We start from the raw sequence: 27982 nt of genomic DNA on the forward strand, positions 1-27982 counted from the left end.
TTAATTTATTTTTTTTCAATTAGCAACGGAAAATCCGTTGCTAAATTCAACGTAAATTTTGCAACGGATTATCCGTTGCTAAAGTCCGTTGCTAATATTAAAAAAATAATATATGTGTAATCCGTTGCAAATCCGTTACTGAATTTAGCAACGGATAATTCCGTTGCTAAATTCAGATGCAAATGCCCCCTGTTTTTAGTAGTGATCTATAAACTTTGCAATCCAACAGGAGATTGTTTCGCAGCCATAATACAAACTCGACTTGAAGACCGACTTAAAAAAAAGTCTTAGGTCACTAGATTATTAGGTTGACTCGCAAAATTAACGACGTTTCTTTTATATTTTTTTGTGTTAACCTAGCTAGATTTAATCAAATCAATTGAATCACTAAAAATCTAGTATGAGTTTATTCATGTTAATATATTATTTGATTTAACTAAAAACCCAACTATAAGTTAAAATGTTTTTAGGTAAGCTGCTAGTTAGGCTTGATTTAATTACAACAATGGATAAAAGAAAAAAAAGTTGAACCCATCACTTCTTTTATGTGCTAATCTTGATAAGATAACTTTTATTGGTACTATAAATTATGTATAGATCTTCCATGCAGCCATGCATTCAGAGTGGTTTCTTGAATTAACTTCGGCTACTAGGATTCCAGATTCAAAATCACCAGTGACACCACTTTTTATTGTTCTTCCGTTAAGGTTCCAGATTGGTAATTTTTGTTTAGTCATGCTTTCATGCTAACAAGAAATATGATACTAACTTTGGCTTATAATCTTGTAGGGGCTAGCCATGACTATTGCTTATGGAAATCATGCTCCAACTCCTACAAGGCCTGGGGTTTGTACTCCAACATGTATATTTTTTTTCATGGGATATTGAATTTCTTACAATTAATGAAGTTAAAATGATGCTGACTCTATTTTCTGTCATAACCAGGGAAAACATGAAGGAATTATAGTTTGTTGGTTTCTTGGACTTGGCTCTCTTGTCTCATGGAGCAGTATGCTGACAATAGGAGATTACTACTATTGTCTGTTCCCAGTAAGTTGCTCGTAAAGGAAATATACTTTGTTTGTGTTTTGAAAATTATGGTTTTGAATAGTCATTCAGGAAAGTAAAGTAATTTGTTCAACTGGAGTTGCAAAACTATCTTTTGATGATTCTTTTCTTTCTGTTTGAAGAAATACCACCCTTCAAGGGTACTTACTCTTGTTTATCAAACATTTGCACTTGGAACAATGGCAATACTAGCTTATAATGAGGCAAAGATCAATACTAGAAAGCGGAACGTAGCTGGATACATTCTCTTTGCTGCAAGTACTCTTATGCTTATGGTTGTAAGTAACTTGAACAACTCCAAACCATTATTGTTTGATTTCCTTATTATCAGTTTTATACATGACTGATTGCTTCTGATAATTGTGACAGGTGGATTTAGCTACATCAGGAGGAGGAGGAATTGGACCTTTTATTGGCATATGTGCAATTGTTGCTGCTTTCGGAGTCGCAGATGCCCATGTTCAAGGTGGAATGTTTGGAGACATGGCTTTCATGTGTCCTGAGTTCATGCAGGTTACACTCCTTGGAATTCCTTTTCAAATGTTCTTCAAAGTCTTTATTTCCTGGCATTTCGAAAAAAACTTGCCATCTCAACACACCTTCGATTTCTTTTCCTGCAGTCTTTCTTTGCTGGGTTGGCTGCATCAGGAGCCCTGACCTCAGCTCTGAGATTGATCACAAAAGCAGCGTTTGATAAATCTAAAGATGGTCCTCGCAAGGGAGTTAGTATGTCACTTTTCTTTAAGAAAATGAGAATTTTGTATCTTTAACAGCTAATTCTTTTATTGACCAGTTGGAATTGTTGTTCGACACTTAAGCAGGTCATATTGACCAGTTTGAGAAAAAGATTGACCCTTCTCATCATATGATATTGTGGTTAAAGAGAGGAAAGCTGAACAAGGGAACGCAATAGATGAAGAATATGAATTTACTGCATTTACTGTCAAGAATACAAACGTGAGCACTAAATCTAATTTGTACAGGATACTCTTTATATATAGAGTAGTAATTAACTTCATCACTTATTTCTTTCTATGAATACAATATTCCTTATTTATATATATTGATTTGTTTCTGATATGAGGTAGCTGTAGTTTCCTTCTATGAAAGATCTGCCATGGTTGTAGTTTCCTTCTTTGAGAAGTAGCCGTTAGTTGAGGTAGCTGTTGATTCCTATGATTTCCATGTATGGTTAATTACCATTCTGAATAGTAGCCGTTGGAGGTGTTAATTCAGAATGGTTGTTGACGAGGGTGAGGATCCTGTGGTGCTGCTGCTGCTGTCTCCTGCTGCTGCTGCAGAGCAGGTGTGTTGTTGCTGTTAATACCCTCCCTCAAACGTTGCCGAGGTTGGAGGCAAAGTTTGCGCTGAAAACGAAGAAGAGTAGCTTTGGACACCGGCTTAGTAAACAGATCAGCAATCTGATGTGTAGTGGGAATATGATGTGTAACAAGTTTCCCAAGAACTACGCGTTCGCGTATAAAATGATAATCAAGTTTAATATGCTTGCTGCGAGCATGGAAAACAGGATTGACCGTCATATGGAGCGCACTGAGATTATCACAATAGAGCATCGGCGGAGATAGCAAGGGAATGTGTAAATCATGAAGGATGTAGGTCAACCAGGTAAGTTCTGCAGCCGTGTTGGCCATAGCACGATATTCAGCTTCAGTGCTAGAGCGCGAAATAGTATGTTGTTTCTTGGCACACCAGGAGATGAGATTACATCCAAGGAAGATACAGTAGCCAGTGGTAGAACGTCGTCTAGTAAGACAGCCAGCCCAATCAGCATCTGAAAAAGCAGAGAAATTAAGATTAGTATTAGAAGTGAAGTGCAGACCATTATTAATAGTACCTTTGACATATCGTAAGATACGGCGGACCATTTTTAAGTGAACAGTTGTAGGAGCATGCATGAATTGAGAGACATAATTAACACTAAAAGAGAGATCTGGTCAAGTAAGGGTGAGATACTGGAGGGAGCCAACAAGCCCCCGGAAGAAACTGACATCCGCTAAAGGAGGAGCATTAGAGGAGGCTTTAGTTCGTGCTTCAAGTGGTGTAGTCATGGGTTTACAGTCAACCATTTCAGCACGTTCTAGAATTGTAAAGGCATAATGTGATTGTGATAAGTGAAGTCCATTTGGCGTGGGTGAAATTTCTATGCCAAGAAAATGATGAGCAGGGCCTAAGTCCTTCATGGCAAATTCTTGACTGAGTAGAGTAATGAAGTCTGCAACAAGTGTATCTATAGCTCCTGTAAGAAGTATATCATCAACATAAAGTAGGAGAATAAGAGAACCATGATCAGAATGAAAAGTAAATAGAGAAGGATCTGCCAAGCTGCAAAGGAAACTGTATTTGAGGAGAAAGGAACTAAAACGATCAAACCAAGCACGAGGTGCTTGTTTAAGGCCATAGAGGGCACGTTGGAGCTTGCAGACATGCTGTGGACGTTGAGGATCTGACAGTCCTGGTGGCTGTTCCATGTAGAGATTTTCAGAAATCAAACCATGCAGAAACGCATTTTTTACATCAAGCTGCCGTAGTGGCCAATGATGAACAAGAGCTATAGTGATAATTAGTCGAATGGTGCCAGGCTTTACAACGGGAGAGAATGTTTCAGTGTAGTCTAGGCCATCAATCTGGTGGTATCCTTTGGCAACAACACGAGATATGAGACGCTCCAAGCTGCCATCAGATTTGAGTTTGGTTTTAAACACCCATTTGGAACCTATGATATGCATATCGGTGGTATGAGGTACCAATTTCCATGTCTGATTTTGGTGTAAAGATGTAAGTTCATCCTCCATTGCTGCTTTCCATCCTGGATGAGCTAGTGCAGCTCGCACAGATCGCGGTTCATGTGGTATTCCAGCAGAGATGACAGATGTTAATGCATACTTGGGATTTGGTTTTATGATGCCATGCTGGGACCGAGTGGTCATGGTGCGAAGAGCTAAAGTAGAGGAATTGGGAACAAACTCGTCTGCGGAGGCATCACTACAGGGAGGTTGTGCAGCTTGGTGTAGCGCACGTTGTGAACGAGTAACCATAGAGTGAGGAGCTGAATTTGGGTGGTCTTGCTGCTGCAGAGTAGTTAAGTTCTCAGAGAGTGGTTGCTGGGAAATATCAGGGCAAAGATTGTGGGCAATCTCCTACTGAGTGGGAGCTGCCACCTGCTGAATATCATTCTCTAGACTATGGTGTTGTAGTGAGGAAGAGGGTTCTATATATGGATCAGTGGGAGAACCAGAATTAGAGAGATCATAAAGGGATTGCACAGCCGCAGAGTTAGTGATATCAGGTGAAGAAGTGTGCACTGTCTCCTGCTGGAATGTCTCCAGCTGAGTAATTGAAGTGTCATACTGCTGTTGAAGCTGGTGGCGGGCTGGAGTACTGTCATCATGGATTTGCAGAGCAACATCAGCTGGAGAAATATTTGTAAAGCACGCTGGTGTATCTGAGGTCATAGTAGGAAGCAGGGGTATGGGCAGTGAGCTGCTGCACTGGTGTTTCAGAGATATCTGCAGGAGAACGTGAAGCAGGGATAGTTAGCCAAGAATCAAATATGCTAATAACATGATTAGAGTGATCAATATTTGTGGTGATATTAGTTTGTTTATACGGAAGGATAGATTCACTAAAAACCACATGTCGTGAGACAAAAAAATTTTTGCTTGTTGGATGAAAGCATTTATATCCCTTGTGTTGATCACTATATCCTACAAAAATACATGGAACACTTTTTGGATCAAATTTATTTCATCTTGTGTCCCAAGTGTAAGGGAAACATCGGGAGCTAAAAATACGAAGAGATGAATAAATAGGGTGGTTACCATGTAAGCGGAAGTATGGAGCGTCAGAGTTAAGAGCAGAAGAGTGCAGTCTATTAATGAGATAAACAACAGTTGTGAAAGCTTCAACCCATAAAAATAAAGGAGTACTACTATGGAATAACATTGTCATACCTAGTTCTCTTATAATTCTGTGTCGCCTTTCAACCATACCTGTTTGTTCAGGAGTGTAAGGACAAGATACATGGTGAACAATTCCTATGGAGCGAAAATGACTTGATAATTTTGAGTTAATAAATTCTCCTCCTCCATATGAGTGAAAGACTTTGATCTGTTTATTGAATTGCCTACTAACATACTTTTCAAATGATATAAACACTGTTAGAAAATCAGATTTGTTATGAAGAAGAATTATCCATGTATATTTAGAGAAATCATCTACTAGTCAAGCATAATATTTGAATTTTCCAATAGATAAAACAGGGGCAAGTCCCCATAAATCACAATGTATTTTTTCAAAAACATCAGTACTTGAATGTTCAAAATGCAAAAAAGATAATTTGCTAAGTTTTCCTAATTGACAACTATCACAAAGGTGCTCAGTCTTCATAGCTCCTGTGACGTCAATCAATCCTTTATTTTTTAATAGCTGCACTGCAGAAACTTGAGGATGTCCTAGGCGTTGATGCCAAACTGTTGCTGATCCAGTTTTAAAACGATAAGAAAAATGTAATTCTAGCGAGTTGTGCAAGACATAAAGATCACCCTTACGTCTACCTGTGATAAGAGGTTGTCCTGTTTTTCGTTCCTTAACACAAAAATCAACGTCAGAAAACTCACAGTTCACAGGAAATTGTTTGGTAAGCTGACTTACTGAAAATAAATTTTTAGTTAATTCAGGAACAAGAAGAACATCATTAATAGGTAATACCAACAATCGGTAGAGACGATCCATTTCCAATAACAACAGAATCAGTTCCAAAATACTTACGAACATCAGTTAACATACATGGCTGACTTGTCATGTGATTCGATGCACTAGTGTCTGATGTCCATTCCGTGTCAACCACAGTGTTGTCTAGCGTAAGGGCTGCTAGTGCTTGTGGGATTGCAGTGTCCTGAGTAGTATTTTGTTTAGGTATCCACCAGCATATTTTAGCAATGTGACTCGTTGTGCCACAATATTGGCATTTGTCTTCACGATACAAATCTTGTTCTGTTTGAGTCATGCGGCGTTCTCTTGGTGGTGGAGGTCGGCGTTGTTGAGTGGGTTGTTGAGTGGGATTAAAATACCTTCTGTTTTGATCTCTGGATTGCTGGGCTTGAAATCCTCTGCCATTAGATGTGAACTGATATGTGTTGCGTGCTGAGTAAGGTTGCTGTGTTCTCTGCTGATGGCGTTGCTGTTGTTGTCCATAAAACACAAGTTGTTGTGGAAACTGTGTGTTTGTTATATCTGTATGAGAGGAAAACCAAGTTCGGCATTGATCAAAATTTTGAAGCTGTGAAACCAGCTCTGAATAGGATGGTCTTGGAGGCTTCAACATGGTTGTTGTGAAGTTTTCATATTGTGGACCAAGGCTGGTGAGAAGACAAAAAACCTTTTCATTGTCTGAAACTGGTTTTCCAATTGCTGCAAGGCTGTCACACAAGCTTTTAAAGGTGCGGATATGCTCTTCCATGGATTGATTTTCATGTTTACGGAAGTAGGTAACCTGCTGACGAAGTGTAAATTCACGTTCTTGTGAATCCTTAGCATATGCATTCTTCAGTGCTTCCCAAACAGCAGATGTTGTTTCTAGTCCAACAACAAGACTAAGTGCATCTTCAGACAAGGTTGCAATAATCCAACCTCTAAGGAGTCGGTCAGATTTTCTCCAAGTGATGAAAGCTTCTGTTAGGACTGGTGCTGTATTTTCTGTGTGCAGGTTATTGATTGAATCTTGTATGTTGTATTTTGTTGGTGCAAGATCTTCATTGGTGAGATGCTCAACTAGCTCCTGACTTTCTGCAAGAGCCAGAGCTTGTTCTCTCCATAATGGGTAGTTTGTTTGGTTAAGTTTGAGTGTAATAAAGTTGCCAACATTGAGAGACAACGAAGTCATTGTGAAATATGTAATTGTGTTTGATATGTGTGTGCTCACTCACGCTCTGATACCAAGAGAAGAAAGCTGACCAAGGGAACTTAGTAGATGAAGAATATGAATTTACTGCATTTACTGTCAAGAATACAAACGTGAGCACTAAATTTAATTTGTACAGGATACTCTTTATATATAGAGTAGTAATTAACTTCATCACTTATTTCTTTCTATGAATACAATATTCCTTATTTATATATATTGATTTGTTTCTGATATGAGGTAGCTGTAGTTTCCTTCTATGAAAGATCTGTCATGGTTGTAGTTTCCTTCTTTGAGAAGTAGCCGTTGGTTGAGGTAGCTGTTGATTCCTATGATTTCCACGTATGGTTAATTACCATTCTGAATAGTAGCAGTTGGAGGTGTTAATTCAGAATGGTTGCTGACGAGGGTGAGGATCCTGTGGTGCTGCTGCTGCTGTCTCCTGCTGCTGCTGCAGAGCAGGTGTGTTGTTGCAGTTAATAGTTAATAGTCCCATGGTGATTAGTTTGTAATTCACGGACATAGAGCTATGCCTTCAGGCTTTAGCAGAAAAGTAAGAAGAGAATACAGAAGTAGGTCATCGGCCGAACAAAAGTAATTTTGTCAAACAACTTCAGATTTTTTTCATAAGGCTTGTCATTTTGTGCTGCAGATTTGATTTATGAGTATTACTTGATTTCCAATGTTTGCAGTGCTATTTCTAGGAATCTCCACTTTCTTGGAATTCCTGTGTGTTCTGCTGTATGCATATCTCTTTCCTAAACTGCCAATAGTGAAATACTGCCGCTCAAAGGCAGCCGCAGAAGGATCAAAGACTGTTTCAGCTGATCTTGCTGCTGCTGGCATCCAAACACTAGCAAACCAAGAAGTATTGCTACTTGTCTTTAATCTTTCCTTGTTGGTTTATTTGCATTTCATAGGATGACCATTTATTTCTCATGTTGGATGCTCAACGAAATGTTATAGTTCTGTACCCTCACTAAAATCTGGATTCTTGCAGGCTGCTGATGTTGCCAAACCTCGGGAGCGATTGAGCAACAAACAACTAATCTTCCAGAATATAGATTATGCACTTGACCTGTATCTGATATACGTGTTGACATTGTCAATATTCCCAGGATTCGTATTTGAAAATACTGGTAAACACAAGTTGGGCAACAAATGGTATGTGCTCATTCATGATGCAACATTCATTGTACTTGAGGACTGATTAATCTGTAGCATTTGAAGTGAGGCTGCACAAGAAGAGGATGATATTTCTCTTCTCCTCTGCAATTTCAATTTCCTTTCTGAATTTTCTTATTTATCTCGGGCATTGAAATTAAGACCTTTACATGTCCAAGTTTTGATCATGTTATGCTAGAAAATTCGTGATTTGGACTAGAACTTCTTAAGTCCAGTGACTGGTGATGTTCCAGGTACCCTCTTGTTCTGATTGCAATGTACAATGTGTTGGATCTTATATCAAGATACATTCCTCTTGTTCCATGTTTGAAATTGGAGTCTAGGAACGGCCTCCTGGTTGCAGTACTCTCTCGTTTTCTACTCATTCCTGCATTCTACTTCACTGCAAAATACGGTGATCAAGGATGGATGATCTTTCTCGTTTCTTTCTTGGGACTGACCAATGGCTATCTCACTGTCTGTGTTCTTACAATTGCACCAAGAGGTTACAAGGTTAGTCACCAATACTTTGATGTTACAAATGTAATATTTTGGTGTGGTCACACATGACATTTTTTTTATGGTTTTCGTTTTGTAGGGGCCTGAAGCAAATGCGTTGGGAAATTTGCTTGTGCTGTTCTTATTAGGTGGCATATTTTCAGGGGCAGCCCTTGATTGGCTTTGGCTCATAGGCAAAAAGAAGGCCTTCTAGAGTGCTAAATCTGCCTGCAACTGATAAACAAAGTTGGTCCTCTTTCATTAATTATATGTTGGATTTTTCAAAACATATATATAAATAGTGAAAATAATAAATTTTAAAAAAAAATTGGGAGCTCTAAATATCCTATTAGTTAGATCTAGAGTTTAGGATTTATCCGATAAAATTATTTTTTTTCGGCTTTGAATATTTGCTACAAGACTAAGTTCTCGCAAACTATAAATTATCTAAGTGTCTAACATCTAATGATAATCCATATGAACCACCATTAAAAAATTTTCTAGACCCTTAAGACAATGATTGTTATACCTTAGAATGGTTGGTTTTTTTTTTGTGTGTTTAAGTGTTTATGTATTGCATTCTATTCTTTTTAGGAAATAAAAGGCATGAAAGAAAATCTAAAAATTCTATAAATAGTACAATATCAATTTGTCCCCTGAATAATATATATCACATATATTATCTCAAGATAAGATTTAGAAATTTATTCAATTAAGTATCAACTTGATTTTTTTAGGTTTAAAATTGTAATCCATTGTATTAATTACATTATAGTCCTAAATTTACAAAACTTATTTATAATAAAGTTGTACTTAATTAATTATCTTATTTTAATTTTTAACCAATGGTTCTTATATGTGTGACCTATTAGATTCCCTAATAAGTTGGTCTAAATATAAATTATAATCCTAAATAAAATAGGATTAATTAAATTAAACAATTTAATATATTATCATTTCAACAATTGATTCATTTATATTTGAGAATCAAGTACAATATCTAGAAATTTGTTATGATCCCCTAAATATTAAAAAAATCATAAGTGGTTTGACTTAACTTTTCAATAACTAGTTTTCTGATGTAATTATATCCATTCATTAAGAACATTCTAATTTAAACATTATAGCATTGAGTATGTCTGTTTTGTTAAATTATCTTAATTCTCATACTATAATCATTGATTTTTTAAATAAAATTTAAAATTTTTTTCAAGTATCATTCCATCTTGGCCAATGATTTCACAATATTATTTGAAAACGGATGGAACATTATTTTTCAAATTCACGCAAGGAATCTTCTTTTGATTACTCAAATACCTTTATATAATTTATGTTATACTTAATATATGCTTGTTTGTTACCATTTACTAGGTCAACATGTAGTCAGAATCAAAGCATAACACTTTTTATATAAGATAACTTAATGATCTTAAGTTTAATGATCACTTATATGATTATCACGCGAATCTTTTTATAGGCATAGGTTATCTCTCCATATGAAATTCTATTATGGGTCAGTTCGGTGTATATGTCATCTGACAAGCACTTGCATATTAGTTTTAGAAATCTATCATACCTCAGTTTATAATAGCGACTACTTTCTTTCATAAAAGAAATAACATAATTTATATTAGTCTCAACAAATTTAATAAATGTTCAATTTAATATGATATTGATCAAGAATATTTAAAAATAATATTTTAATATAATAGGAATCTTATAATTATAACAACTTTATGATTTTATCTGCAAAGTATTTTTGTCTCATGAACTTTATCTCTACTTTAAAATATTTATTAATCAAATATTAAAAAAATTATTAATAATAAATATATTTTACATGAATAAATCAATATTTTATATAATCGAGGGATATATTCACTAATAAATCAATATTTTATATAATCGAGGGATATATTCACTAATAAATCATTCATTACTAAGTCATTCCTCAATTTTCACAGCTACAAAGTCACCTGCTGAAAACCTTACTGGTTAGGATGATTTTAATTTGTCAAAAGGAATCTAAAGAGCATATTTTAGATCCGGGCATGTTTCAGCTTATAACATGTTAGAATTGAATCACATCTTCACTAAATACCAAGCACAACTATGAAATTATGAGCACATTGTATTTTTTTTATTATTATTATTGGTGTATTTTACATTCTAAAAATAAGGGAAAAAACGAAGGTATTTTGTCTATTTTACGAGAAGCAATATTTTTTCATTATTTAGCAGATATCACACTATAATCTAGAAAATAACATTATATTTTTTAAATATTATTAATTTCTTATGATTCTGATGAATACAACTTTTACAAATTGATTCAAGTTTTTTTTTTAATTTTTTACTTAAATAAAAGATTTATTATAAAATGAATCAAATTTTTTATTTAATTAAAAGTTAAAATTCTCAACTTTTAAATTATATATCCTAACTTATGCAAAATCTTCAAGAAGTTATTTTGAATCACTTTTTACAACACATTTCATTTTTTTAAAAAAACAATCATTTTAACTTATTTTTATCATAGAAAAACAATTTTTAAACTAAGAAATATTTTTTAGAAGTAATGCTAAGCAAACTTTAATGTGTCACTTGTGGCCGTAGATGATTTATCAACTCAAAAACTCTCCCATTTCCTACACCAATCCCAAAAAAAAAAAAAAAAAAAAAAAAAAAAAAAAAAAAACCCTCCAATTTTCTGGTTTTGGGCCTCTAGGTTTTTTTGTCACAGGCATAGAATTGAAGTTCGGGCTTTGGTTTAAAGGCTATATGGGTCCTGGGCGCACGCAGTATGGTCTCTCCATGCATTGTAATGCAGAAAGCATAGACATGCATGGAATGATACTCTTTTCATCAAGACTCCACATATAATCTGGAAGCTGTGTCCTAGACAGCATTAGGATGTTGTTCCGAGAAGACAAGACAGAATGATACATAATCATGCACTCATATTCCTTTTGTTTCTCTTCATACACCTGTAAAGTTCCTAATCTGAGACCTTAAAACTGGTTTGAGTTAATTTATTTCATTCTTTACTTTTAATTTGTAATTAGAACAGACAGACTATAATCTGAGACCTTAAAACTGGTTGAATTAATTGTTTGTTTCCAAACAATTGGCATGCCTTCAATAGGACCTCTTCAGATGGGTTCATAAAGGACTGTTAATCGATAACTGCTTGCAAGCAAGACTGACGCTGTAGGAGAATGGACATCGCTGCTGTTACTAGCTATACAAGTCAAGCAAAGGCTAATCAAAACAATGGTGGTAGTGGCCAAGCGGAATGGATCGTTCATCTAAGCAAATGGTTTTCTTTCTCTAGCATTCGAGGCAAAATTCTGCGTGTTTGTCCAAAATTCATAAATAATTTATTAGGATTTTCGGCATGGTCTAGAATTAAGTTCTCAAGATTGTTGATTTTTCAGGTATTCTCTTGCTCTGTTAAATCAAGATATATTCCCCTTGTGGAGTGCTTGAAATTGGAGTCTAGAAAGGGCCTCATGATTGCTAGTCTTTCTAGTTTTACTCCTCGTTCCTGCTTTCTTCTTCGCAGCAAAATATGGTGACCAGAGATGGATGGTTATGCTAACATCTTTCCAGGGATTAACAAATGCTTATCTTTCAGTTTGTGTCCTGACAGAGGAGCCCAGAAGATTATAAGGCTAGCCCATCTGCATGTTACCATGCAACAAATGTTTTCTTACGGCACTTCATGAAAAATGGTTGATTTTTGCAGGGGCCTGAACAGAATGCGTTTGGGCAATTTGCTTGTGCTGTGCTTATTTCTGGAATATTTTCAGGGGTTGTCCTTGATTGGCTGTGGCTTATAGGCAAAAATAATTGTGTTAAGCCTTTTCCTCTATTTGAAACGATGTTGTTATAGTGAGAAAAATTGTTTGCACGAAAACCAGCTCGAACCAGATTCTGAGTCAGCAAGTCAGCAAGTCACCAAGTTGACTCATTGTGGCAGGCCTGGTTTTATTACTATGTTTCTGCTAGTACTCTGATGCTCATATCCGATATTTGCATGTTTCTTTGATGTTAATTCAAATCTTAAAGAATCTTTTTGTTGTAAAACAAGTATCTTAGCTTGTTGAATGCTCTTTCTTGTTAAGAAGATTCACTAATCACAGCGTTGGCACACATAACAAATTCCTGAAAACACAAGCTAAAAAACCCATCATGATTTATCAATTCCTCTGCTTCGCTGTTCTTCAACCAGGTTTGATGATAATAAGTTTACTGTTAGAGTTGGTTTTCGCAAGGGAGTTAGTATGTGATGATTTCTTTAACCAGTATGATGATAATAAGTTTACTGTTAGAGTTGAAAAACAATCAATTGTTCAAGCTTCTAACTCATTCAAAAAAAGGGAGAGATATGTTGAGTATGGCAATTCTCTTATTCATCAAATTATGTTCACTATTTCAATCTCATTACACATACTGAGAAAACATTTAGTAATTAAAAACTAATTTATGTGTTGTAACCCATTTTTTATCCCTACACAAAAAAGGAGAAAATATAAAAAAATCAAAAATATATGTTCGAAAAAAACCTAAAAAAATAATAACAGTGAAAAAAGGATGTTAGAACGCTCAAAAAAATGGTCAAAAATTGATTGAGGAGGTTCAAAAATACAAAGTTTGAAATTTAACAGTATTTTCTTAACTGATGAGAGCCCTGTTGACAAAGAAAATTCAATTTGAGAAAAAAAAAAGTCCAAAATCAGATGTTTATGGACTCAATTAAATGTTATTGAAGGTTTAATTGAATTTATGGAGGTTTTGATTGCAAAAAAAATTGATTTTGGAGTTAATTTGGGCTTTAATTGGAAGAAATTAAAGTTTTTGGTCAAATTATAATTTTTTAGAGTTAATTTGATCAAATTAGGGGCTTAATTGCATAAATATTGAAGTTTGATGGCCAAATAGGGACTTAATTGAAGAAATCTGAAACCAATGACCAAACTGGAAAAGGCACGTAAATAAAGGGGCTGTAATTAAAACCGGATCAGAGGTCAAATTGAAGGAATTAGAAGTTTATTGCTCAATTGAGGATCAAATTGCACTAATTCGAGACCAAGGATCAATTTGGAAAAGATAGCCAACTTCAAGGCTGGCGATTGAATTTGGCAGGGATGTAATTGAATTGATTTTTAAAATTAAAATTGCAATTGAGGACTCGATTGAACAAATCACAAATGAAGGACTGATTTGTACTTTCACATAAGTTTGGCACCGTTTTCATTTAAATAAAATGGCACGTTTTTCCCAAAAAATGACATCGTTTAATACACTGTTCATAAAAAAAAGGCCAAAACGATGCCGTTTTGAAGGCACTGTGGATTTTCTTCTTTCCCTGGGCGCGCGAAACAGGGGAAGAAGAAAATCTTTTCTCAAATGTTTCTCACCGACTTCCCTACCCCCGATGACCCAAAAAGATGTTGACCAAGGGCCCCTCCAACTGCACAACTTTCCGCATGTTAGCCTCAGGGGAGGAGAGGTGTCCCTAGGGTGGTAGAGGGGCAACTGAACAGTGGCCGCCCTGTCAACCCTACACTCCTGCGCCATTGACTGGGCAGGGGTGTAGGTCTCCTTTTCTCCCCTCTAATACAGGGGAGAAAGGAGACAGAGGTGACGAAAAAATAAAGAGAAAAGGGAGATAATGAAAGGGAAAAAAAAAAGAGTAAGAGAGAGAGAGCAAGAAAAAACTGAGAGAAAAAAAGAAAGAAGGAGAGCAGGAGGGATGAATGTAAAAAAAAAAAGCAAAGAGGGAAGGGATAGAAACGAAGAAGACAGACGAAGAAGTGAAGCAGGGGAGAAGCAGAGGAGAAAAGAAGTAGCGCCACCGGGTCCAGCCACCGTAGATGACAACAGCCAAGCCTTTTCACGCCAGGTACTGCTTCTCTCCTTCTCTGCTCCGTCTTCTATTTTCCTTTCATTTGCATGCAAAACGTGAGCAATTCACGTTCTGCAGCAAATAAATAATTGGCTAGTTACTATGTTGTGCACAATTACCAGCCAATTATAATTTTTTGGGCCAGTATTGGTCCATTTTGCATTATGGACCGGTGCTGACCCATTCGTTTTATGTTGGGCCGGTGTTGGCCCATTTCATTTTTTTATGTTGGGCCGTGTCGGCTCATTCCAATTAAATACACCGGAACAATACAAATCGGGTATTAAAATACCCGGTTTTCGTCAACCAAAAAATATATATAAACAAAGAAAAAATATTTTTGTGCATACGACCAAGTGTCTCAAAGCTAAAAAATCATCTCATGTGTTTTTTTTTTCATACACTAAAAAACAATGTTTTAGCATGTATTTTGACTTTAATAACTAGTTTATTAAAGTCAAGAGAACATTGGCCAAAATTTCAAAAACATCAAAAAAATATTTTTGTTTGGTTTTAATATCAGAAATTACGAATTTATACGTAAAATATATTCCCGATATTAAAAAGGTTTTGTTTTGACAACATAGAACAGTTAGGTTTTACACCATTAATATAAGAACCTCCTTACAGAGGAGGGCTTTTCTTAAATCTTAGACAGACATTACCAACAATTAAAAATCATAAAAAGACCTTAGATTTTATCAGAAAATAAAACAATGCAACTTACCTTATGTAGGGCGTATTTGAAGTGCTAATACCTTCTCTTTACACAACCAGTCTCCGTACCCCATCTTCGAAATCAGTTAGGGTTCCTAATGACCAGAATATTAAGTGGCAACTCCCAGTTTATATTTTACTGATAAAAAATAAAAATTCCTTGTCTCTTTATATTTTGCCAAATAAACTATACATATAAATTTTTTAGAGCAGATGATCATTGCACACGTGCGACTTTATACATGGTCTAAAACTCTTCATCTTTCTAGGCAAAGTCATTCATCTCACCAACGTAGATTCAGTGTTCAGCCAAATTCATTCATCTTTCGTAATTGGTTCAGTGTTCAACCAAATTCATCATCTTTGAAAAAAGTTGGATGTTCAACATTTACCGTTCTCATATGGTGAATATATAGCTCACCAAAATAAATAGAATACAGAAATACTGATGACTGATATTTGCGAGTCAGTCCTTGCGGTGTTATTTTTGGCGATAGCCACTTTCTTTGAGTTTATGTGCTTTCTTCTCTATGCACTTGTCTTCCCTAAACTTCCAGTGGTGAATGGCTACTGCGCAAAGGCAGCCTCAGAAGGATCAAAAACTTTTCATAATTTCTTGGAGTTGTAAACAATGTTGTCATTTACAAACATTTTGAGGTGCCAAAGAAGAATAATAGAAAGCCCAGTTCGTATTTTCATCAGGAATTTGCACAGAGATCCTATTCCAGTGGCATGGGAGAAGCCTCGGATAGGTTAGACTAAATTAAAATTTGATGGCTCTTGCAAAGACTCGGCTGGAAAAGCTAGCATTGGAGGTGTCTTCAGGAACCATGAGGCTGAATTCTTACTCGGTTATGCCCATAGGCAGAACTACTAGCATGATTGCCGAATTAGCTGCTCTCCGAAGAGGCCTCGAGTTGGTGTTAGAGAATGGTTGGAGCAACGTATGGCTTGAAGGAGATTCAAAGTCTTTAGTGGATATTATTTTGAAAAGCAAAATAGTTAGATGCAAGGAAGCACAAAGACAAGTTAGCTGCATAAACTTGATTAGCCCAGAGCTTAAAAATTGCCTTGCGACCCATGTTTTTAGAGAAGGCAACAAGAGCTAGCTGCCGATAAATTGGCTCCAATAGGCTATCAGTTGCAGAAGCCTATAATTTGGAGGCACATTCCTCCTGATACCATTTTGCAAATCTTACATGAAAATGCAGATGGTAAGATTGTTTTGCGAAGAAGATAAGAAGAATGAAAATACTGTTTGATTTGTGTAATTCTTTGCCGAGGACAGGCATTCTTGTCCTATGATGCTTCATATGTTATCGGCTAACTGTACTTTTCATTTTCTTAAACTATGGTAATGTTCAATCAAAAAAAGAAATGACATGAAATTCTTTTTTTCATTTTCTTACAAGAACCACAAATTTCCTCCCAAAATGCTAGTTTTGGCAGAAAAGTAACTCCCCCTCAAAGAACTCCAAAGAAAGAGAACGCATTTCCTTCAAGAAAGAGATTGGTATGTTCTGCAGAAAATAAATCAATGAGTTTTTAATACAGATCACGATCACAAATGCAATTATTTATTTATTTTATTTGATAATATATTCTATAGATTCTTCCTAATATATAGTTGAGATGTGGAAATTAGTTGACTTAGAACAAGCATCATTTAAAAATTAGGCATCTAACCTTCTGACACACCAATCAAGAGATCAACATCATGAAAAGACCAAATAGGCAAATCTTGTTGGGCCAAAAAAAATTCCTACCTCACATGGAGGTTGATAGGTGGGCCATGTACTACAATATCCCAGTACAAAGCAGTAGTACATGTCATGAGATAGCACGTTCATCTTACCGCTCCATTTTTTTTTTACTCAACATGAGAACACTAATTTAGGATCAAAACTTTGCTGGCATATATTGTAGTACAAGCAGAAATGTGTAAATGTACTGCATTTTATATGCTTACTATTTATGCATGCATCAAGATGTGCAGATCTATTGCATTTGAAAGTGAGCTAGCTAGGGGAGGCTTCCTGGATTGGAGAACCATCATTGAGTGCAGCGTTGATGAAATCCTACATTTTGTGCTATTAAACTGTTACCAGCCCTTTATGGGGCATGGCATCATTTCACCAGCGCTGCATTCAATCATGTTTTTCTAACTCTTCCGGGCATGGTTTTGCGTGCATGTATCAAGGGGTTGTGAAGAAACTTTTGTTGGATGTCAAAGGAAAGTGCCGTTGTGGATCCTAATAGTGGGTGCGAAACAGGCATTTGCGTGGTCTGTTGAGCTCACTATTTGTGATCCATGTCTACAGGGCGCTGTAGCTGTTCCTGTGTAGCCCAACTTTGTTTCATTTTCTTTCGAAATATGTAAAAAGGTGAATCATCATGGAAAAGGCATTCTCTTCCCTCTGTTTTGAACAAGTTTGGATTCCTTGTCTGTGATTAATTTGCTAGTTTCAGGCTAATGAATTCATGCTATTTTTGCAGCACTTTGAGAGTGAAGTAAAGTATATTTACACCAATGACAATGATTCACAGCCTCCTTCACCATAAAATGCACAGCTATATATTCTTATATATCTTTTGTGCAAACCTCATATTTGTCCCCCAACTATCTATTGATTCTCATCTAGGTCCCCAAACTATCAATTTTCTCAATGTCTATTAATGGTTAAATGTGTAAGTTGCATATATGACACAAAGTGTAGGTGTGGATTGAGGAAAGTTTGGCCTTTGTTTAGGAAAAAGTGGGAGGATTTTAAATGGGGGACCCAATTGAGAAATTTATGATAACTTTGCTGACCCAATTGATAAAGTTGATAGTTGGGGACTACATTGAGAGTCAGTTCATAGTTAGGCAACTAGTTTGTAGTCTCTCTTTTTTCTGAACATTTCTTTTCTTTGAATGAATCCAGTTCAACTCCCAGGAACCCAAAACCCAAACCCAGGTCCAGTGAGCCACAAAACCAGTCGCAGGCTTATTTTCCAGGCTGATCATGCAGTGCTGGCGCACTGATCATCAGAATAAACACAAATTAGATTAACCTTTTTTGCTCTGTCAGCTGCCCTACTGCTCATCAGAATTAACATAAATTAGAGAAACTTTTTCTTTTTTTTTTCTCTGTCCATTCCCATTTAAAAAGTTTCAAGAAGATTGCTACAGTTTTTGAGGCTCACAGAAGAACCACCATGTGCCCTATCCTTGTACTGTCCCATGTATTGTTAGAAACTTGAAAGGCATCTTGAAGCATTGGAATCAGAGATACGAGGGCCCAGTGGTACCAGACAAGTCAAATCTCTACATATTTTCAGTTCAGTTTTTCGATGCCTGGACAAGCTTCAAGCATGGCATAGCAAATGCACCTCTGCCTTTATCCCACATCTTTTCATTTCATTCACCCATTTTTAGGTCCCGTGTAAGTTCTAAGCATGATAGAATCTAAAATAACGTTTAATTACTGCTTCGAAATAAAAAAAAAAATAAAGATATTCAAGACGAAAAAACATGTCTCTCTTTATTTCTTGTTGTGATGTTTAAAAATTCATTTTAAAACTATCTCGAAGACATATTTATTTTATATAATATAAATACCTACGACACTCTTCCTAGCCCAGGACACTAAAAATTGAACTAAATTATGCAGAAAACATCCATCCATCTGAAGCTTGCTGTTAGAACTTGTTTTAGACGATGAATTTTGTGGGATGAGTAGATGAGAGGGTTAATAAGCATCATCAATATCAGAACTGACAGCCTGACACCAAATCATGCATGCTCAATAGTTTTTCATACTCGAGTTGGCTTTCAACCAACCTTTAGACTGAAGAATAACTTGGTCTAAATAAGCTGTGAAATTAATGCAGAAAACAAGAGAAAAATATGCAGATCCTTAGCCCACATTTATAGCTCTATATTTAGCCAAGACTAGACCACGTAGAAAAATAAATAGGGTTACAAAATTATAAAAAAAACTTGGTGTGCAAGCAAAAACAGACTGAGAATAATAGTCTGTCTTAGTCTCGTTTATTTATCACGACTGCTATATATTTGAAAAATGCGGCTAAATTCCTCATGGAAAAAGCCCTGCAGCCACCATATATAAAAGCTGTACTGCTGCTATCTGATTACCAAATAACCCAAAATTCAAAAATCTTGACTCCGATTAACCAAATTCTGAAATTCTGAAACACTAATTTTCTACAAAATCTAAAAGGGGCAGCATAATCTAAGATCACACCACAAAAATCCAACTTATTATATGTATCATTGCACAATGGACACCACAAAAAGAACCTGAATCCTGAAATTGTCAAGTTCTGAAACATTAACGAGTCTCAATTCTTACATCAAACATAAAATCTAGAAAAACAGACAGCACCAACATAGACTAAAATCACATCCCATGAACCAAAAATCCATGCAAATATAAAGTCAAATACTACTATAAAAGCAGAAATCGAGAAACAGAAACCCAAGTACAGAAACAGAAAGTCACTGCAGAGATATCTATGTCAAGTGTAAAAAGAGGGGGGAAAAGCAGAGCAAAATCCTGAAAAGATTCCCTTTTTTTTTCATAAATACAATACAATCAGTTCAAAATATAAACACCTGTCTATGAGAGTCCATTACTTGTCAAGCTCTCTCTTTCTCGTGACCATAATTCAAGATTTCCCCTTTTTTTTTATCCCTAAACTCTCCTCCTCTTTTCTTCACAATTAACCTACTTGCCACTCTCACACCCAACAATAAATCCTCTCTTAAAAAAACCCTTTTCAGTCTTCCTCCCTTCGCTCTCTCTAATAAAAATCCCAACTTTCTGTCACTTTCCCGAGAAACATCAGGACTTTCCGGGAAAATTTCCAAACATTTCTTTTTTAATGGAGGCACTACCGGACCACCTCCGGTGCAAGAGAACAGACGGCCGGCAATGGCGGTGCAACCGGCGGGTGATGGAGGATAAGAAGCTCTGTGAAATTCACCACCTTCAAGGCCGCCATAGGCAGTATAGAAGGAAAGTTCCAGAGAATTTGAAATTGCAGAGAAAGAAGAGCAAGAAATCAGCAACATCAAGTTCTAATGCTGAAACCCTAATTAGGGTTTCATCAAAAGAGGGGAAATTAGGGAAATTTAAGAAGAAAGGAAAGAAATTGAAGAGAGGGGATTTACAGTTGGATTTGATTAGGATGGTTTTACAGAAAGAAATGGAGAAAAGTAAGAAAAGGAAAAGTTTTTCAGAGAAAGTAAGTGTTGATAATGGTGATGATAATGATAATGTGAATGACTGTAGTGAGAGTGAAGAAGGAGAAGGAGAAGAGTTAATGAGAAATTTGCCAAATGGGTTCATGGCAATATCACCTGCTAAGAGTTTTGGGAATGGCAATGTGGGTTGTTCTAGTTCACATTGTGATATTAAGATTGGAGGAGATGTTTTTAACGGGGCTAGTACTGCTAGAAGATGTTTTAGGTCTAAAAATGTTGAGCCAATGCCAATTGGGAAATTGCAGGTTGGTTTTGTTGTTTGTTTGGTATTTGAGTTGTGTTTTGAAAGTTTTTGTATTTCATTTTTTTATTGATTGGTTTTTGTAGGTTTTGCCGTATAAGAGGGATGGAGTGAGATTGAGGAAGGGGAAGAGGAAGAAGTGCCACTGGTGTAGGAGTAGTAGATCGAGGACATTGATTAGGTGTTCGAGTTGTCGGAAAGAGTATTATTGCTTGGATTGCATCAAAGAGCAGTATGTTGTTTCTGCATGTTAATTTGTTTAATTTGACTTGTATTCTTTGCTCGGTGCCAGATATCTTACCCTTTTGAAGCTTATGTGCAAAAGGTTGTCATTTTTTGTATGGAACAAGCATTGGTTATAATAATGTGGACTGTTTAATAATTATTGTATCCTTTAGGCCAACTGTTTTCTATATATAGCTCCAGCTATTGCTGAAAACAGTGATTTTGTGATTTCAGCCTAATGCTCTGTCTTTAGGAGTAAAATCTGACTTGTGATTCTTGATTTTGAAATGAATTTAGGTATTTGGAAACACAAGAAGAAGTTAGGATGGAATGTCCTATGTGTCGTGGAACTTGCAGCTGTAAGGTCTGCTCAGCGATTCAAAGTAGGGACATTGCATGTAAGGTCTGACTTCTAATTTTTCTATGCGAGCTAGACGTAGTACTTTCATATTTCTTGCTGAATCATGATGTCTAAATATATGCAAAAACTATTATGTCACAGGACTTGTCCAAGGAGAAAAGTGAAGTAGACAACGTTTTACATTTTCATTATTTGATTTGCATGCTTCTTCCCATACTGAAACAAATAAATCAAGATCAGAGCATTGAGCTAGAAATAGAGGCGAAAATAAAAGGTAGTGATCATAGTTCTACTTCTTGATATTCTGCAATAGATTTCCACTTTTCATAGCTTATTGTAGAATGTCCATAGAAGTTCTTTTTATAATGTCCTTCATTCTGTGATAGGCCAGAAGCCTTCTGAAGTTCAAATCCAGCAGGCTGAAGTCAGCTGCAATAAGCAATGTTGCTGGTATATAATCTGCCTCTGAAAAAGTTATGATGATCTGCTAATATTTAACGTATCTGATTTCAATTTGTTATCTGCTCTCTGGTGCATGGTATGACTTTTGGAGCAGCAATAACTGCAAGACTTCCATAGTGGATTTCCATAGGAGCTGTCCTGAGTGTTCCTATAACCTTTGCTTAAGTTGTTGTCGGGATATTTTTCATGGGGGCGTACATGGAGGTGTTAAAACTCTTTTATGCAAATGTCCAAATGGAAGGAAAGCTTGTATACCTGGCAAACGACTTTCGGAAAGGAAATCACTTTGTACCACAAAGCGGAGTTACAGCAGCAAATATCTTGGTTCGACATTCTCACCTTGTCGGAGTGCTGTGGATCGTAATGGTGGTATACCTTGTCCCTCTAGAAAGTTTGGAGGTTGTGGTGGTAGCCTACTTGATTTGAGTTGCATTTTCCCCTTATGTTGGACAAAAGATCTGGAAGTAAGTGCAGAAGAATTAGTTGGCTGCTATGAGTTACCAGAAACCTTGGATGTTCAATCATGTTGCTCATTATGTGTTGGGATGGATTGTGAATCTAACGGTATTGAACAGCTGCAAGAAGCAGCTGCAAGAGAAGATTCTGGTGATAACCTTTTATATTATCCAACCATCATGGATGTTCGCAGTGATAACCTAGAACACTTTCAGAAGCACTGGGGCAGAGGTCAGCCTGTGATAGTTCGTAATGTGCTTCAGAGTACATCTGATTTGAGTTGGGATCCAATAGTCATGTTCTGCAATTATCTTAAGAATAATGCTGCCAGATCTCAAAATGGGCAAGCTACAGATTGCTCGGACTGGTTTGAGGTTAGTGTTTTTCTCAGCCATGTGCTGTGTTAATATGCTGTGTGGTCGTGCATGTGCCTAGTGTGTTTCTTTTTTAAATGTCAAATATCAGATGGTGTCAGTATTTTGTACCAAGAAACCAGCATAGTTCAAAATAATATCAAGGCTTTCTCTTCAATTTCTGGTGAACATATGAGTTATTAGAAGACGAATTAATCTCTTGTACATTACTGAGTTGTTACCTGTTGGTTTTACTTGGGGGGGGGGGGGGGGATTGAGCGGTGAAAATTGGTTACATTATGAATTTGGAGTGTTTAATGTTTCTGTACATGCAAATATAAAAACAAATCTCTGTGCGATATATTTGTGAGTTGTAAAGCTTTAAATTATAAGAGGAATAGAAATATGTTGGTACAAAATTCCTTGAAAACAATAATTAATTGTTTGTGGCTGGAAGGTTCCTTTCCAATTTCTCTGATTTTCAAAGAATTTGACGCTCTGGAGGACGTAAATAAATGTAGCTGCTAGCCTTGAAAGATTCCTAGAGGATGCTAGAGAATCTAGAATATTTTTCAAAATATCTTATTTTTTCTCGTTAGTTTGGCTGCTAACTGTTAAATCAGCATAATCTAGCTTCCAAACTTTTGGGGCATTTCACTTCTCTTTTCCGCTTTATCCGACTTCAGGACATTTTCTTTTTCAAGTTGCAAAATGCCAGGTTCTTCTTCTTAATTTGATTGTGATGGAAAAACTTGTGCTAATGGCTGTCTTTAGGGAAAATGTTCATATGCATTATATTTACTTCATGAAAAGAAATTAGACTGATTTGGACTATAAGCTTAGCACTGCTTTATATTCTATGCTCCTGCGAACTGTTTAGTGTTTTCCATTTAACACCTTTTCTTTGAAATCTTTTTTTCCCTTTTTCATGATAATGAACATTTTGCAATTCTGATTTCCTGCTGCTTTTTGCTCCTTTTTTTCTGGTCAAGAATTTGAGACCAAAACTCTAATTCTCAACAATTTTTCTTTGGTGTGGCAGGTAGAAATTGGTATAAGACAGATGTTTATGGGGTCTTTTAAGGGCCTGACGAATGCCAACATATGGCATGAGAAGCTGAAATTGAAGGGTTTGCTTTCTTCTTATTTATTCCAAGAACATTTTCCAGTTCATTATAGTCACGTCCTTCAGGCTCTACCACTTCCAGAATACATGGACCCCATTTCAGGTGTTCTAAACATTGCTGCAGATTTGGGGCAGGAAACCTCAAAGTCTGATCTGGGTCCTTGTCTTTATATCTCATATGGAAGTGGTGAGAATCTTTCACAGGCTGATTCTGTGACAAAACTGCGTTATAATTCATATGATGTGGTAAGTGTGGCTCTATTTAAATTATATCACAGTCTAATCCTCTTTAGATTTTTCCCTGAACTTTGATTTTAATTTACTTTGTGAATTTCTTTTTCCTATTCTTTTTCTTGATTGGCACCCACACACGCAAGATGCATGCTTCATACACAATTGCTTTCTAAAGCATTTTAGAAAGCATGCAGCATTCTGAGAAGCAAGGATCAGAAATTGCTATGCTTCCAAATCTGTAACGAACCATCTCCTTGATTTCTTCCTTATGCTTTGAGCAATATGTGCATGTGACAATGTCCAAGTAATATGTTAGCATGGATTGCTACCTACTTTATAACTGTTTTTCAAAAACAATTCAAAATCGGTGCTTACATATAGTTTCGAAGTAATATCAATTATTGGTCTCGTCATCTAGGTGGGTGAGCCAAGCAAAGACCAAGATTATTGTAATTAGGCTTATTCTGTAATTGCTGTATGCAGTGACTTGCATTCCTTTTTTCTTATATAGCACCTCTTGAATCTTTATTTGTCACAGCTTCCTGCTTTCTTTATTCATTAACTTTCTTGAATCTTTATTAGACCAAGATTATTGTAATTAGGTTTCTGCAAACTTGTTATTCTTTGAAGAGTTTACAAAAAGCACGAATCATTCATTTGTCTTTCTAATTTCAGGTTAATATTTTGGCACATGCTACTGATGTCCCTGTATCTACAAAACAGCTTAATTACATAAGAAAGTTAATGACAAAGCACAAGGACCAGAATAAAGAGAGCGGAGAAGCACCTTTAGATGAGGAAAACATTGAAGTGGAATTGCATGATATGTTCAGAGAAGATATGCAAGTAAACAAGAAAGTTGCTAGAGTATCCTGGTTCTCTGCTGCAAGACATGAAACTCATGCTTCAAATCTGAAAGATAGAGACGTGTTCCATAATGGGGATTCTGGTTCTGATTCTGATTCTGATTCTCACACTGATACTGATACTGAAGTCTCAAAATTTTTCTTTGGACCTGTTAAAAGTTCAAGGTCATCAGATAATCTTAAGTTTCATGGGAATCACTCGGAGACTTCCAATCATTTCATATCCGAGTCTTGTGGTGCCCAATGGGATGTCTTTCGTAAACAGGATGTTCCCAAGCTTGTAGAATACCTTAGAAGGCACTCTAATGAGTTCACTCACACAAACGGCTTCCAAAAGCATGTAAGTTCTGAATAAGATGTCAGCCTCTATTAGCAGGTCAGAGTGGATTATTTACTAGTCTCTCTCTTGCAGATGGTTCATCCAATACTTGATCAGAATTTCTTTCTTGATGCATATCATAAAATGAGACTGAAGGAGGAGTTCAGTAAGTAAAACTTCTATTTGCCCCTTTTCTTACGATGAAAAATTTGAAGTTTTGTTTAAATTTCCACCTTGCCTGATGCTTCCAGAAATTGAACCCTGGAGTTTTGATCAACATATTGGAGAAGCAGTGATTGTTCCTGCTGGATGCCCTTACCAAATTAGAAATCTTAAGGTAACAAGTGCAATAATATTGAACTAGTTTTTTAGAAATCTTGTTGTCAGTGCCCTGATTTTCTTAGAATCCTTTCATACTCCATTGTTGGCTACTTTTCAAAAAATCTGCTCTATCTAAAGCTCTTTTACCACGGTTTTAAGTATATTTGTCAAAATTTCCTGATGTTTTCTCTTATAAAAATCTTACCAGTTCTCCAACTTTTTTTAAGCTTGCATCGTTACTTGGAATCTGAAGGAGATAGGAAGATAGAGAGTTTGTAACACACTTGATTTTGTCATGTTCAAATTGATTTATTGTCAAATTTTCTGGTTCTGGTTTCAAGATCTGCATTGACTTCTTTGCAATATTGATTACTATTTTTGTTCATTTGACTTGTCATGCGAATTGCAGTCATGCGTCAGCGTGGTTCTGGACTTCCTCTCGCCAGAAAATGTTACTGAATGCATTCAGTTGATGGATGAATTTCGACAACTTCCAGAGAACCATAAGGCCAAAGTTGACAGTTTAGAGGTAAATTATACATGAAGGAGTACACATTTCCTCTCCATCCTTGCCCGTGTGATGAATTCTTTACTTTTTTCTGTTCTTTTTTGTTCTTTTTTGGCAAAAACCAGGTGAAGAAAATGGCATTGCACAGTATCAGTAGAGCAGTCAGAAAAATTCATGAGCTTACACGGGCAGAGTAAGCGCTCACATTGAAATGCATGAGTTCTGTTCTTTTTCTTCTATCTTTCTCAGTATGTTGGTCATCAAATAATTTAAGATATCCACGTTGTTTCATGATTGTGTGTTACATTGTGCATGAAATTCATCAAGTTTTAATAGTGAAAATCAAATGCAGTGTCAGTGTATAGTTTAAAAACATATCACCTGGATTGGGAAGCATGGCTTGTATATGTTCAGGAGAATGAACTAGAACCTGTTTGTATGAAATATCTTTGATGGTTGCTAATTTGTGGAACACTTTTAGAGGGAGATTATATCAAAATCCTTGTGATGGACAAGAATCATGGAATCAAATAAATTTGACGATCCATTCTCAATAAAAAAAGGGGGTGTCCATGTTCCTAGTTTTGTCTTAGGCAATTATTATCCATCCCTTTGCTTATGCTTTCAGATGAACTGCCGATGCCCATCTTACACCCTAGTCTCCCCAGAAATTGAATGAGGCTTTATCCTCTAGATACTTTTTTAACGACACGAGTGCCAATCAGGTTTTCCTCATGTTTGTAAGCATGATACTACACATACTGAACTATATGTTATGCTTCAAATGGATATTAAGAACTTTATTTAGCATGTGTCAGCAAGATTCTTCTGCCCAGGCAATTTATATGTGCTTCATAATTTAGGACCAGCATGGACCTCAATGGCTAACTGCAAGGACTGAAAACGGAAAGATAATTCATAGAAGGGAAGAACCTGACGTGGAGGCATTGAGCTTCTGCTGCTGTTACTAAAATGAATCGTGCAGGGTATTGGTCTCTGCTGCGACCGTCTTTTTTTTTTTTCGCAAGCAGAAATTTTGATAGATCTCCTCTCTTCAATGATTAAAAGGCTAATTTTCGCAGATCTCTCATTCATGGTGAAAAACACCAACTTTTTGTTATCAAAAATTTGCATTGGTTTCCTCATTTTCTGCAACAACTTGTACATGGGTTCATTAAGGTTAGCATTTTCTCCCCTTGTTGCAACAGCACGTATATATGATCGATCCATTCGACTGTATATAATGACTAATCAGTTTGGTTGTAATAATGATTGATTCTTTAGTTCTTTTCTTATATATATACAACCTTGTGATAGTTTCTTCATGCTGCAGTCATCTGATGCTAGACAAATTGCATGAAAAAAGCTCTTGATATTCTTGCAAAAATTGTCGTTGATTGGAGTAAAAATGCTTGGTTTTGAAAGGCCTCTTATCCTTGATGTTCCTTGCCTCTATAAAGAATGGTTTGGGGTTTCAGCAACGGATTGTTTGAGATTCAATAACGAATCTAAGAGACCCGCTACGTCCAAGAACAGAAAGTGGTGGCATACTCCATCCTCATAAGCATCCCCCCTTCAAAGAGAAGAGTCCAGTTTTCCTAAAGAGAGTTAAGTTCAAAAGAGTTATAAAGCAAAATAACAAACCCACTGGCAAGGGAACCAGCGAAATGCTTGAAATCTTCAAAATATTCTCACATGCTGAATTAAAATTAAAACAAAAACAAAAAGAAATTAACCCAATAAGACACATTGTGAATTGGAATAATGAAATGGGTATTTGCCCCTCCCATCAAAACTCAATACACTTGGTCATGGGAGTATAACATTCTTTTCGTAAAGGTTTATTTATTATTACAAAATAGATTTGGGTAGATTTGGGTTAAAATGGTTTTTTCATAATATTTTATAATTTTTAAACTGTAATATAACTAATTTATTTTTAAAAGCTAAAAATTATAAAACT

At 36.1% G+C, this 27982-nt stretch overlaps 2 protein-coding genes and 1 long non-coding RNA gene across 5 annotated transcripts; all 3 read left to right on the forward strand.

Moving 5' to 3' along the window:
• Positions 1–505: 505 nt before the first annotated feature.
• On the forward strand, positions 506–8895 carry LOC133702549 (equilibrative nucleotide transporter 3-like). Its single transcript, XM_062126852.1, has 9 exons — positions 506–846; positions 946–1050; positions 1191–1346; positions 1438–1581; positions 1689–1776; positions 7681–7856; positions 7989–8152; positions 8407–8665; positions 8751–8895. Exons 1-9 carry the CDS (start codon positions 799–801, stop codon positions 8862–8864), a joined length of 1254 nt encoding a protein of 417 aa, XP_061982836.1. The 5' UTR covers positions 506–798; the 3' UTR covers positions 8865–8895.
• An 8269-nt stretch (positions 8896–17164) lies between these two features.
• Positions 17165–18791, forward strand: LOC133703371 (uncharacterized). The gene is made up of 2 exons (XR_009843874.1): positions 17165–17662; positions 17775–18791. It is a non-coding gene; the product is annotated as an uncharacterized LOC133703371 (long non-coding RNA).
• A 953-nt stretch (positions 18792–19744) lies between these two features.
• LOC133702669 (lysine-specific demethylase JMJ28-like) lies at positions 19745–27344 on the forward strand. 3 transcript variants are annotated; one of them, XR_009843777.1, is made up of 14 exons: positions 19749–20792; positions 20875–21020; positions 21311–21416; positions 21516–21648; positions 21761–21824; positions 21931–22666; positions 23688–24017; positions 24681–25211; positions 25284–25356; positions 25442–25527; positions 25921–26040; positions 26145–26212; positions 26883–27005; positions 27102–27344. XR_009843777.1 is itself a non-coding variant. In XM_062126984.1 (13 exons), exons 1-13 carry the CDS (start codon positions 20166–20168, stop codon positions 26649–26651), a joined length of 3024 nt encoding a protein of 1007 aa, XP_061982968.1. In that variant the 5' UTR covers positions 19745–20165; the 3' UTR covers positions 26652–26876. The 3 variants fall into 3 exon arrangements, 2 of the variants coding, with proteins under 2 accessions (XP_061982968.1, XP_061982966.1); XM_062126984.1 differs by lacking the exons at positions 26883–27005; positions 27102–27344 and adding an exon at positions 26648–26876 and having other exon boundaries at positions 19745–20792; XM_062126982.1 differs by having other exon boundaries at positions 26883–27344.
• The last annotated feature ends 638 nt before the right edge of the window (positions 27345–27982 follow it).

Source organism: Populus nigra, chromosome 9, assembly GCF_951802175.1.
Source record: "Populus nigra chromosome 9, ddPopNigr1.1, whole genome shotgun sequence".
NCBI lineage: Eukaryota > Viridiplantae > Streptophyta > Magnoliopsida > Malpighiales > Salicaceae > Populus > Populus nigra.